Here is a 14,213-nt window from a genome sequence, read left to right on the forward strand (position 1 = left end):
AAAGCCCATGAATGAATTTACTAGCTACTTCACTCATTTCGGTCGCTTTTTGCATGTATTCTGTTAAAAACCACGAAACTAGAGAGAAAATTCCATTGCATAGTGCTCTAACGCAACATTTCAAATCGTCTAAGAACTAGCGCTCTTTTAAAAGCATCTTTTTTTTCAAATCGTGCAACGTGCAAACATGCGAAAGCCGAACGCTTAGTTTAGAATAATTTGTTTTGTTGTTGTTCTTTCCGCAAAAACATCTTTAAAAATATGTAATCTATCACATTAGTCATGTTGTCTTTGGCACACTGCATCAACAAACTACAAAGGTGAATATGTCTGGCGAAAATCAGCCACGTATTGCTTGTGAATCATGGGATGGTGATCTTCAAAATACTGGAACCAGGATTGGACTACGGAACCTTTGGGTGAGCTTCCCCATGCCGTCGACTGAGAGCTATACTTATTTTTAATCCGGTAATCTCGCGAAAAATTGGTATTTTTCTTTCTCCTCAAAATTTTTTATTTAAAAAAAGAATGTACTTTAACTATTCGTTCGCAGTTTCGCTGAGAGCTGGTAGACTTATTGACTCTATATTTCCTATTTCATGCTTCGGTCTGTTTCCATGCTTAAACTATGATGATTTTGCAATTGATAACAAACTGCATTTTATTTTTTAACTATGCCTAGCACGCGTTCTACAAGCAATTGAACTTTGATTTGAGCAAAGTGGCTTAAAAGACTTAAAATAATTCCCGGTATGTGAATTTGCTAAATGCTAAAAACGGTAATTTTACAACCGAAATAGAAACCGATCTCATAGGCCTCCGTTTGAATGAAAGCTAGTACATTCAGTTTTCTTAGCTAGGGCTCGAGATAGCATAGCTGAAAATACAAGCAGCCCTGGGATATTTTTTGGATATTACTGATGGATGAAGAAATTTTTAAGTGATAAGTTGACAGCAGTCACTTCAATTTGCAGGTATGGTGATGGCCACGGAATTTTTCAAGTCGGAAAACATCACGCACTGTGCGCGCGATACGATCATCCCGCATACCAGACAGAGCTCAAGTAAATCTGAAGAGCTTATCTGTTTGGTGCTAAAGGTTATCAAAACCTGCTACTTCATTATATCAATTTATATCGACCTATTTTCCGGTTTAATATATATCGCCTCTCATTGCATATCATGACACGCTTGTAAACTGGCTATTCAGGAAGGAATAACAAATTGCTTGAACGCAATTTGCGCACTGATAACCTTGTACCTAAACAATACACTTTTTTATCCGCAACTGTGCATCTAGTGATCTTGCGCGCAATTTTGCAAAAAAGCACGGCTTAAGGTTTCAACAAAATCAGGGCGCTTTTAAAATTGCTAACCTGAGTAAAAAAATAATGGTTGTAAGGCAGTGTGCTTCGAAGAAAGTTGGAGGGATTGCCCGAGTATAACTGTCACGGCGGTCATGAATCTCGGGTCCCTCGAAATTTCGCAGTGCTCGCAAAATTAGGCTTCTGCTCAAAATTCTCGTAAAAAAAAAATTGGTGCCAGTTTGCTCGTCGTCGTATATTTTTACAAGTGCCCGCATACTCGGTTGTCAATGGATGTAGGTTTTTGAATATTTCTCCTTGTCGTTGCTCGCAAGGCTAACTTTTGTCAACACTCGCGCTCGCAAAGAAAAACCATGTGCTCGCATGCTTCGCAAATGCTCGCAAAGACCATTTGATACCCCTAACTCTTATCGAGGTTTTCTTACTTTGGCTTATCAATATTCATGTAACGTAAAGCGAAGAGATCGAGCTTGGGAATCGGGAAAAGGTTTCAGCGGTGCTTTTCTGTATATAGTACTTTTTGTGATCATCTCATAGTTAATATAATCCAATTCCGACTTTGGCCGGATAAAGATGTACTTCGAGTAATTTAGTCATCCTTTCCTACAAGGGGCATCAAAAATATTATCACAAACTCAGTTTTAAGACTATCCGGTTAGCCATAGTTCAAAGTTGAGTGAACTGAGCGTGAGAACTGAAAGAAAAGCCGTAAAGCGGCTTCTTTGACAGAATCTCATGGACAAAGTCGCTATCATATCACTTGTTCAGCTATATTTCTGCCCTTGGGGGAGGGGGGAGGGAGCCCTCCAAACCCAAAGGTACATATCAGTCTGGGTTTGAGCTAAGTTTTGTTTTAACAAGTGTTATAGATCTTCCTTAATTTTTTCTTGTCGGGGATGAGGCACAAATCGTTGTAAGAGGGAAACTGGGAGAAGTAACGAAAACTTGAAAGTTGTAGGATGGGTAAAGTATCGGAACCCAAATAAGCGCAGATTTTAAGAGCAAGTCAAAATAGAGTTAAATTCAAGTGAATAGACCCGACAATTCGCACCGTAAATAGCTCGAACGTCCCGCTAACAGGAACCTTTTTCTATTCCTCCTTAGGTCATTTTCTTAATAACTCGAACCATTCACATTAATTACGATTTCCCTTGAAGGTTTGAGTTATCTGTTGTTTGTTTTTCGATATCCTTGGCCGGGACATCCTGGCTGTGCCAAAAATGATCATAGGCGTACAGTGCAGTCACGAACAGGACATACAACTATGTCTATTATAACTTAGTCTAGTTGTATGCAACGATTAACAACTAAAAATATACATTTTGAATTACCTTTATTTTAATTCTGGATTAATTCACTCCCGCAATCGATGTAACATTTCATTAGCTGGAAAACGTTGTATTATAATGAGTGCCTGATCAAGGCATATTTCAAAACGAAAGAAATTTTAAACGATTATTTTCATGACAAAATATGCGTCAATTAAAACGGCATCCCGAATTGAAGATAATTATTTTTTTAGCCTTGATAATCAAAGCAGGATCTCGATGAGTTAAGGCATAAAATTTCAATTGGATGAAGACTTTAGGCGGCCGTCAAACAAAAAGAAAGACTTCTTAGGAATGCTACACGCAGCGATATCTCTTACCTGCTTACGTCATTATCAACTGAGGTATTCGGGAAGGGTCGAAACACTTTCTCTGTATCATTGCCGCAGTACTTTGAAGCCAAAAATGTAGTATTTTTTTATCGCGAGATGAAATTATTCGCTAGCAGAATGCAGGCCACAGTTGACTCTTTTACAGTCAATTTCGAGCAAATTCCGTAAATCAGTAAATGTGCTCCTGCGCAAAATTTGTTGTCAGAGTCTTCGAAAGAAATAAATCGAAATTAGAATATTTTGCTTCTTAGGAATTTTTACTTTCGTGGGCAAGTCAAATAAATTAATAGGTCCATGATATTTAGTTTAAAGACAAGGATAAAAGGCCCAAAATACCGACCCTTAGGGTATATGCAAATCCCTGCTTGCATGCACCTGTATTAAACCTCTAATATATCATGCATGGGTTAACATGGCGTGACTTATCTGGTAGTATTCGATATTCTCGTAGTCGATTGACATTTTTAACGTACTGTTGAAAACAAAATTTCACTTGCTTAGTTTTTACCGACAAAAGACTCCATTAAGTATCACGGATGTACAATTCAGAATGGATGCTTAAAATATCCGACATTCTAATAAATGTTTTGTCGCCAAACCTTGTTGTTAGAGAACAATGGCTATTAACCTCAGACAGCGAAAATAACCAAAATAGCATTGTAGTTTCAAGGAAAGAAACATTGCCAATTTCCTTCCCTTTCATATCGTCGTGTGTTTCAATAATATGAGCTATTTTGAGAAGGATATTATTCAAATTCATTTATGTTTATTTTCGGTTTAGTTTCCGGCAAATTGGAATCATTTCTCTGTTTTCAACCAGTTTCTCGAACCTTTATAAATAGCCATCAAGAGAGTCTCAAATCAGCCTACGTTCGTATATGAATTGCATGCCATTTAAAGGAACTAATTTACTGCAAATAATTAGGAGTCATTCCTTATGCACAACAAGGAAGGAAAAAGATGTTTAATTGTAATGTAGTTTGTTTAGTTCCACTTTCGATTCAGCAATCGGGGAAATTCTAACCAGCGCCCGGCCGGAGGAATGTCGCGTGCCTTGAAAATAGATTTTTTTGGTTTGCTAACTGAATAAACAGACTACAGAAACATCGGTTTGTTTTCCGAAGCTGTTCAACTTGCTTTTCTAAGCTTTCTGTGCAAACAAATTAAAAATGATCTGTCGCGTTTACGTCATGAGAGGAGCAGAAAAATAAGCAAGTTATTTTTACGTCATTGAAGACTAATAAGTCAACTGGAAGGGCGTCACCCATGTTCGTATACACTCGCTTGCGGCGATGGCTCCTAACTGTCGCGGCACTTTAAACTTGTTTTGACCTCGTTATATTGTTGCTTCGATCGTGAAGCAAGATTATTATCATTATTTCTTTTTTCTTGGCAACAATGTTTAAAATCAGCGAGCCGTTTTGTTTCGTGGCCAAGAATCGCAGGCACGTCCCTTTCAGAAATGCGCCTTAAATTCGCGAGAGTAGCATTGCCGGTCAAAGGCTGGCAGTGAAGTCAATCGCAGGCCGGTTTGCCGGTATTCAGTGAAAGAGCCCTTTAATTATATTAATTAACTGTTACTGTCGGCAATAAGCTACTCATATTCAGAACCTCTTATGAATCGTGTTAGCTTCTTCCGTTGTCAGATTAATTGTACTAGATGCTAACAAAACGAGAAGGTTTCTGTTGGGAAATTAAAACGATAACATAAAATTAAAAAGTTCCCGATCAACTAGAGCGGATATGCCCCCGTTTCCTCTTCAAATTTGGGTTCCATTTCTTCCCGGTCCTGTCCTTTTCAAATTTTCATTGTTTGCGGAACTTCGGTGATTTCGTGCTTACAAGCTTGATCTTTGGTTTTACATAATCTGGATTATCCCAAACGCGAACCTGTTCTAATCGTCTCAAATCTGGCCACAAGCATCAATCGTTTGTTTGAGTCCTAGCAGGCGGTAATTTTGCATCATCCCTTGCAAAAACACGTGGCTTTCTTGATTTTGACTTGCAGGTATTTCACCAAAAGCTATTAAAAGAGCATTGCTTCTGGGTACGAAATATTACGTTCTAATATCGTTTACGGTGATATTGTTCAATATTACAAGTGTGTAAACAAGGACTTCCATTTCTCTCGTACCAAGAACACATATAAAATTTGAAATGTTTTTCCGTGATTAAAATTCACTTCAGTCGGTCGCTGATACAATATCAGCCACTAAGCTCGGCGCGCAGCACAATGGATGTCAATTATCATTGAAATTTCAAGAGCGCGCGTGTTTTTATCAGGGGGGTGAGGGGAGGGGACACAGGTCGAACAATGCATTTCAAAGTTTTTATTTTCTTGGTTTTTAGTTTCTAAACATCCGTTTTTTATCAGAACCGCAGGTTGTCGAGTGGTTTTCAAGGTGAGCCCACCAAAGCCGAAAAGGCCAGCCAGCAATTGACGTGTTTTGAGGCGCGTCAAACATTCTCCTCATCCCTACCCGGTGGAATTTCCTTTTGTGGGATGTTTCGCATGGTTTCTTTCGAATGCGAGTGTTTATTTGGAAGGGCTCTGATTTCATGCACACATTGGCCAAGGGAATTCGAAAGACAATCATCGACTCGCTGATGAGGCTTAGTTCAGTACGTGATTTAATTCAGAACTGAACAGCGCGCCATTTTCTAACAAGAACTAGATCGCTCCTAGTAGAGATCGCAACTTATCCGAGAATCAAGCTCTGGTCTTAGCGTAAACGCAGTTTTCGTTTCTTCGCCGAATTACTACGTACTCAAGCGCTAGGAAGCCATGAATTTCGTAACAAGGATTGTCGTGGTTCTGATTTTCATCTGCTTGTGTGAATTGAGTGATGCAAGGAGAGGTAAGCTTTTCTAAGGCCAATTCACTTTGATTGTTATACTATTGGTTGTAAGTGCGTAAAATTTCGCCGATTTACTACGAAGGAATTTCATTGATTTGAACACCGGATTCTCTAAGCGTAGGTTTTCCATTTCTCCCGCCTCGAACCACAACAAAAGGGTGTCCACACGTTAATTTAGCGATTCATGAAGTGTAAAGACTTTGGTATTACAATCTAGCTAATGTAAGGGGTGAGTCGAAATACAACAAGCATTGAAATGAACGGAATATTCTTGAGAAAACTTTGGCTACGTGATGTACACAAAAAACAACAGCTAGCTAAGAAGTACGTGGGCAGTGCGAGACAAAGAGGTCCAAAGATCAAGCATTGTTAAAACTGATCCCGCGTAAATATTTCAAACCTTTTACAAAGTGATCTAGGAATCAGACATTGGCAAATTAAATCCGTGAAACTATGCCGGTGGATCGAAAACGAAATCCTGCGTATTAATAAATATATTCTTTTGTTTTCCTTTGTGCGTAAAGGTTCGAAACATCGCAAGCATCCGGAAAAACAGACCCCTTCGGAAGTGGACGAACAGAATTCCGCAAATGGATCGGTGGCTTTTGGAACCAAGAACATAACCGCGACAAAGCAGCCGTCCACAGCTTCACGACGTGTTGTTAAAGACAACCTTGCGCCGCAAACGCTAAGCAGACGGCATATCGAGAAGCGGTGTTGTAGAATCGGCTACAAAGCTGCCAAACGAAGGCTGTATTGCATGGTCGACAGTTACTACAGCGCCAAATATACGAACATGGAGCATTACGCCAAGCAGCGGTTCCAGTCGCGGAAGCCTTCTCGGGCAACTCGCCGTTTTATGCACCATTTGGACCGGTTCTGCATCAAACCCCAGCTCAAGGGCGTTTTCTACAAGTGCTGCCTCGACGGGATTCTCACCGCTCGCGAAAAAGGTGGACTATGAATTTTTTTTGAGAACAATAGAGTTGCAACCAACAAATGTATAGCATATTAATTGATGTCTTGTGAACAATGTCCCTAAGGAAAACAATATGTTAGAAATGTAAATGTGTTTAAACGGTGGTCGTGTATAATTTAATGCCACAGACGAAAGATTGGGCATGGGGCATGCAATTATCAGACTCGTTAATCAAATTTGAGAGTACATTGTTTAGTTTTTAGAATTTATCGCGTTTCTAGAATTTATTCAGTACTTATTTGTTTCTCGATATAGACGCGATCCGTGTTTAATTCCTTGTGGAAACACTTAGCATTTGTCCCCCAAATGAAGACAGTGTAAATTGATATGTACATGTCGTTTTTGAGTGAATATTTTTAGCAAAACTATCAAAAAGCAATTTTCGTGTTTTTCTGTCAAACAAATCTGATTCATTGATAAATAGTTCTCAAGATTTCTGCTCGGGGCGAAATGTATAAATACAAAAGCCTGCAGATCTGCATTTGTACATATATATTTTAGGTGTGCTAGACACAAAATATTGTAAAAGAAATTATTGTAAGTTTATTGTCGATATTGAAATATCGGGTGTCGTCAAATTTGCATTTTTATTCATCTTGGCTGTAAATCTAAGGCTAATGTTTTCAAAGCATTCATTTAACCTGTAAATAAAGAAATTTGTATTTTATGATGTTGTTTATGTTTTTTTTGTTTACTATACGTCTTTTGAGTAGAACAGGCCATTTTTCGTCGTTGCGGGAGCGAGCATTTTTAAATGCCGGTTTTCGAGAAGAACTGCATGCAATGTAGATAAGCGAAAAAAAAATAATCGATTATTAAATGGGATAATACTGACAAAAATCGCCAAGAAAGAGAGAGAAAGAGATCTCACTTCGAAGCGTACCAGCCGGAACAAAAAAACTCTAAGCCATCCCGAAAAAAAGAAACTGCTAAAAAAAATTCGGATGAGCAGAATGGCTAAATCCAGGTAGAAATATGTACGGAATAGGCCCTTGCAAGCACTACCGACTTGTAGAATGGCCAATTAATTTACGAGTAACCTGCGATCAGGCGTTCTTTTCGGAATTTTTCCCGCCTTTTTTCCTGCCAAAATCATCGATCCATGGCCGGGCGGGATTCGCGATGCTTCCTAAACTAAGACAACACATTTTTTAGATTTTTAACGCGAAATATTCAAGTAACGACGAAATCGTAGCTACTAAACGAAACAAAGAGGATTTAAGAGCATTATAAAACAAGTTCTCATGTAAAACTGACTTTGAAAAAAATCTTTATTAATGCTTCCGTTTCGCGTTAGCTTGACGGGAAAAAAAGTGCCGATTTTGACCTGGAACCGGTTCTCCTTTTCCTTTTCGCATAAAAAAATAACGTTTCTATCGTTTCAAACGAATTATCGGTTTAATTTTGCCGGTTTAATTCGATTTTGAGACAATTTTGTAAAAGGTGTTATTATCTTATAAGGACCTTGAGTGCCGCAATCTAAAAGGCAGTGGAATTAACAAAAGTCCGATCTAACTTGAGCAAGTCATTGGAAAACTTTGACCGGGTAGATTTGTAGTTGCTCAAGGGTTCTCAATGGTGGATTGTTATATGTTACACCCGTGCCACGAATAAACAAGATAGTGATTTGTAAATGTCAACAGTTTGATTAGCTTTCAACGCAGACTAATCATGCATGATCGGCATACACGCTGAATACTTCGCAATCCGTTTCTATTGAGCTGTTAGACAGTTTCTAAGGCAAGGCTTACAGACCCCTTGCAGCGCAGTGATAAGTAGATTAATGGAAAGATTTACTGAGTATAATGGTTGCATTTGATGTGCAGAAAGATCCTTTCAATAATGTCATATTCCGAGAAAGGGATTAGAGGTAAAATATGCGGGTAATGAGTTCTAGAAAACCTTCTTTCCATATTGCTATAATCGTAGCCAGTTTCAAGACAGAATTTCTTGAACCGTTTTTTCCATGCCCAACACATATCGACTGCATCATTAAGATTTTAACCCAATCCCCTGAATCCTGATCTTTTACCCCTAGAACATCGCTTATCTCTCTCTTTAGCAGCTAAATCGAGCTCCAGCCGACTAGGGGTGGGTTTAATTTAAGATCGTCCTGGAAAAATGTAAGATATCATCGCCGAAATTCCCCAAATCAGTGGACTTCCTAAAGAAGTAAATGTCAGTATAGTAATACAGTGTTCTAAACTCTTCTTATTTTGGTTTTACATGTGCTTTTAGTGTTTGCAAATTCCCAACAAAGTCTGCATTAAAAACGCAATTGTTAGAGTTTTCACTGTTCGTTTTGGGCTAGCTAGGTGATCATTTTGTTTTCGTGCGTAAGCATGAAATTCGTCGATATAACCACACAAAGCTTTTCTGGTATGCAAGAAAGCTTTCTTGAGCAGTATTTTTAGCTTATTTGCGATTCACGATCAGCTGGGATCATTTCAGTTAGTTATCATGATCAGCTTCGCCATTTATGACAGAAACTGGGGGTTGAAAACATGGGATGGGCTCGCAATCACGGCTAGGCTGTCTGAGAGGTGAAAGTTGAAACAGGGATCATTTGGACAGCCTACAAAGCACTCCCCATTCCTCTACTGCTGTAGGACCTCCCGTTCCCCCATCAATGTTGGTCCCTCACTTAGTTATAACAATCTTGTGAGTGTAAGGTCGCTTTTCGCTCAATTAACATTGGATAGGGAACAGCCGGGAGGGGAAGACCAAAAGGGCCAAACTTTCCAAGTCTTTTGTCAGGGGTTAGGATAAGGGTTTTAAAAACAAGAACACAAAATTAACATTTTTGTGGAGTTACCTTACAGTAATGCCATATAACTTTTGGATTGTCGAGATTTAAGTCGTGTCAATTGCTCCTGGCAATGTTAAAAACAGTACTGCGAAAAATGCTGATTGATATGGCCATGCCATTCAGGTGCAATTTAGCCCAATCAATCAAGATAATAATTCGTTAATAGGGTGGGGCATGTATGGTTAGGTTGCTTGACAAGATCCAAAGTTAAATTCTGTCTTCACTTTCTCGTTGACGTTGACACTTTCCGCTCATAGACGACAGGGCCCTCTTTAGACTCTTTAAACCGCGTCCCTCGTAACCAGCTGAGCTGTCCCCTTGGAGCGCGGACCGGCTTATAAATACAGTTACGCGCCAACCGAATGACTGGAGATTAAACGTATGTTACAGTTATAGATCAATATTTGGCTGCCAACCATGGAAAGTTCCTTAATTTCAGTTTTAATGTAGAAATTAAAATAACACTTCTTACTAACATTATAGGGGTGTCGAATGGTAAAAAGCATTTGAATGCGAGACTTTGCAAGACGGCGAGACTGATATCTTTTCTGCGTTTCCGAGACCTTTTTAGCCTCGGCAAAAGAAATTGAGACTCAGAGAAGGCGTCAAAGAAAACTTTGAGAGTACTAGACCCTTGAAATTTTGCAAGAATTTCGCGAGACACGCATTTTTTGAAGGACCATTAACTGCAATTTGTATATCAGGCATTTGCGCATGCGCTGTGTGTGCGTGGGTGTGAGCCGAGCCCTCGCTCCTCCCACGCTTCTCCGAAGAGCTCAAAGCTCCATTCAGCGAGTGAGATATGAAGGCTTATGTATCAACTTTTCACACGGGAAACTTAGGTGTTGTTGCGGTAAAAGATTCTTTAAGTGCTTCAAAAGGTGGGCGGGAAAAACAGAAACGGATTCACCACACGCCATTATAAGCTGCAACCAAATATCAGCCGATCTTTGATCTGCACACCTCAACATCACTGCATATAGGACTGTCTACACAACGCATTTTTTTTTTACAGATTTGATATAATTTAATTAAAGTAACAAGTTACCCTTTCTCGAGAAGTCAAGATATAAACAATGCTGAAAATACATCAGTATTTAAAATGAACGTCTGTATAGGGTCACAGTTTCCAATTAAATTAACAAGTTAACCTTCTCGAGAAGTCAAGGCAGGGGGAAAACATTGTTGAATATACATCGGTAATTTACATAGGCAAAGGACTGATGCGGTTCACTGTCGCCTGGCGAGAACGTAGTTTAAAGGAAACACTATGAAAACGAAACCACATAAAGTTTGCAAGGTTGCTGTTGTGATTTTTGCTGTTTCACCTTATCGCCCTTTAATACTGAGACATTTCTACCGGTGTACTTTGAAATGAGTGTTCCTTTTAAGACTGCCCCTTGCCCATTTATCAACAAATCTGCAAAGTCTTGATTGTCTAACCCGCACGGCGGGGAAACTGACTAATTCTGATACAATCCGCCTTATATTACAAAAGAAAAAGAACACACAAAAATATTGATTTAGAACTCTTTGTGACAGACAAAATGAAGTTATTATTTACTTAGGACTCTTTGTGTTATGAATACGAAACACGCTAAGCTGCAGGTGCTGGTCGCAGTGGGGTCAAGGTTAATTTTTCTGGTTTAGCCGGTTTAACCGGGAACGTATTCTAAGGATGAATATCGTTAAAACCACAAAATGCATACATACTTGCACCGGAAATTTAAATGATTTTTAAGTGACTCTGATTTCGAATTCAGTTATATTGACAACATTCCCACTCGCACGGCTAAGGTACAACGGTGGCTGTCTTAGCTTTATTATCTACTGGCGTTCTACATGATCATATATCAGGGTACAGTCTGAATTCGATATGAAAAAGCTAAACTTAAACTATAGATTGGGTTTGAAGAAAGGAATGACAAGTTTGACATGGGCGCATCAATGCCTGAGGGCTAGTATATTTCATGGATGTTGAGATTTTATAACAAATGATCCCGTTGATCCGTGCAGGGTTTCATTTCTTACGGAACAGTTCAAAAGAAGCTTTATTGCAATTGCGTGTTTAACTAAGTTGCGTATACGTAAAACACAGGACATCCATGACTATTGCGTGCAGCACAGGGCATCCATCCTTAGCACTTTAATCATGGTGGCCGGAACTGCGCATTTCCTTGGTTCTTCAAATCGTTGTTACTTCCGGCCCCCTCTCGGACCCTTGAGCTCCCTCCCACACAGGTAGGGCTTTCCACAAGTTGCTCGGCAACTTTTTGGCAACTTTTCATGTTTCGAGCAACTTTTTCCCCTTCGAGCAACTTTTTCTCTCTCCAGCAACTTTTTGCATTTTAAGCAATTTCCAGACCGAAGATCTCCGAAGATAATCCGAGTGTTGTTTAAAGGCAATACGAACGTTTCCGAAGATTTACGAAGTTTGCCGAAGATTTTGGAGGAACATCTGAAGACGTTCCACCTTTCGGCTCATTCTGCATATTAAAACATTACAACATTTGTCACAAACATGACGTCATTGATATCATCACGATTTTTCTCAGTTAAAGAATTCCTTGTTATTTAACAAATTTTCCCCCTAATATGTTGTTTAGATACTTCTTTTGCTGTAAAAGTGCATAAAACTGCTTAGAAATCTTACTCTCAAAGGGAAATTGGCATATATTAGAAATTCTCTCGATTAGAAGCAACGTTTTGGATTTTTTGGAGCAACTTTCGAGCAACTTTTATTATCAGAAGCAACTTTTTTGTATTTTTGGAGCAACTTTTGAGCAACTTTTTGAGAAATTACGGGCAACTTTTTTGGAAATCTCGAGCAACTTGTGGAAAGCCCTACACACAGGGATACCAAAGAGCTCCAAAGGACAACCTCGTCCCCATGACGCTTTTCTCTTCCCATTTTGAAGGGAAAGCGCCCTAAGGACTAGGTTGGCAAAAATCCCTTCGCCCCCTCTAAAATTAGAAACAACTATGAAATTTGGACCGTAGTTAAATTATTAATATGTTATTTTATAATCTTAACAGTTTATTTTGCGTATATTTATAAAAATAATATTATCATACAGTATTCAAGAATTCAAGTAAAAACAGAACGATTCCGGTGTCAGGTGTTGGTCCAAATTGGTCAACTTCTACTCTTTTAATAGAACTGGAGAAGGAAGTTTTAATAATATGTGAAGATTTGTAACATGATTTCTTTGTGACGGCTCTCTTGTTTTACATTAAAAATAGGCGAGCTCAGCGAAATTTGAACCCAGTGAACTGAAGTGTGTGCATGGCATGTCTTCCAGAAGATGTTCGAATGTGGCGTGTAAATCTTCTGTTAGAGTATCATTTGTTAGTCAGCGAAGACTTCTCTTTAAATTCCGGACTTAAATTCCCTAAAAAAATACAGAAAAATATCTGATGGTAAATAAAATTGGAGGTGGGTGTGTTGGGTTTTCCCGGGAACATTTCACAAGTAATAGCCTTTGATAATTATAACAGGTATTGACAAATAACAAAATATCCGGCCGGAGATATCTGTCATGATAATCATGACAAATGGCTCCGGTCGGATATGTTAATAACCGATTTCATCGTGTCCTATTTCCTAGTATCTCATCAGTCTCTAAACGTCCGATTATGTAAATCTAAACATGATAAATAGCCTAAAATGTTTCGAACGAAAAGCTGACATTTGCAAAAGTCATCCATGATTAGTTCAGTTTTGACCTGCCATAACGAAAAGGAGGTTAAAGAATGATGCAATTCTGATCATGAGAAAGCATCATTACTATAATTACGAACAGAAAATCCACAGTACATTTTAATAGTACTGTCAAACAGGGACCAGATTCGACTCTAACATGTTATCTCGGCGGGATAACATGTTAGAGTTAGAGAATCTGTTTTGCAGTGCGTTTATTAAATAAGATTTAAACAGGACATCTTTTCTTCTTTTAATGTTTATATTTCTTTTATCTAATTAGAAGATTATCTAGACTTTAGCCGACCCAGTGAAGAATAGACTGCAAACAGGAGCCATAATCGATTATGTCTCCTGACTGCTAAACAGTCGTTTTATCTCTAAAGTCTTCGGAAAAAGCGCTCGTTCGAAGACTGAGCGCGTTCGCAAAAGATACGACTGTTTTGCAGTCAAAGTTAAGAAAAACTTCCCCCGCTCCCAATTTTATAACCGCCCTCTACAAGAGCCCATTTTGTTTCTCAGTTCTGTTCACTCTCAGTTCTTCCCCAGTCCCCGCGGGCCGGCCGGGTCGGGTCGTCCCGCGGGTCAAAAAAAAAGGTATTTGAGCCTGCAAGCAGACAAATTGCTGATAGCGGTATTCAGAAAAGCCCCAAAAGAGACTGGAAACGAATGAGAGAAAGATGGCGGCCAACGAAAGGTGATTTCTGAGTACATGAAATAGTTTGGCAAAAATGCAGGTTTCACAGCCGAATAATGTCAAAATTTATAACTTATCAGCTGGAAAATCTTTGCCAGAGGTAAGAATCAAATACTATCCTATTATCTTGTGTATTTTTCAGACAAAATAGATACAAGTTTGCTCCAAGAGAATAGCACGTGTTT

The 14,213-nt window shown here is 39.0% G+C and overlaps 2 protein-coding genes across 3 annotated transcripts in view; both read left to right on the forward strand.

Annotated features, from left to right (window-relative positions):
- Positions 1-5,506: 5,506 nt before the first annotated feature.
- On the forward strand, positions 5,507-7,489 carry LOC144646462 (uncharacterized). Its single transcript, XM_078506061.1, has 2 exons — positions 5,507-5,843; positions 6,368-7,489. The coding sequence occupies exons 1-2, from the start codon at positions 5,771-5,773 to the stop codon at positions 6,805-6,807; spliced, it is 513 nt and encodes a 170-aa protein (XP_078362187.1). The 5' UTR covers positions 5,507-5,770; the 3' UTR covers positions 6,808-7,489.
- Positions 7,490-13,986: 6,497 nt separating this feature from the next.
- Positions 13,987-14,213, forward strand: part of LOC144646415 (nucleolar protein 10-like) — a 43,494-nt gene continuing 43,267 nt past the window's right edge. For both annotated transcript variants that reach the window (XM_078506003.1, XM_078506002.1), the window contains exon 1: positions 13,987-14,128. In XM_078506003.1, the coding sequence (XP_078362129.1) occupies positions 14,063-14,128 (66 nt within the window). In that variant the 5' untranslated portion in view covers positions 13,987-14,062. The remainder of the gene's footprint in view (positions 14,129-14,213) is intronic.

Source organism: Oculina patagonica, chromosome 3 (assembly GCF_052425735.1).
Source record: "Oculina patagonica isolate OP01 chromosome 3, crgOcupat, whole genome shotgun sequence".
Taxonomy (NCBI): domain Eukaryota; kingdom Metazoa; phylum Cnidaria; class Anthozoa; order Scleractinia; family Oculinidae; genus Oculina; species Oculina patagonica.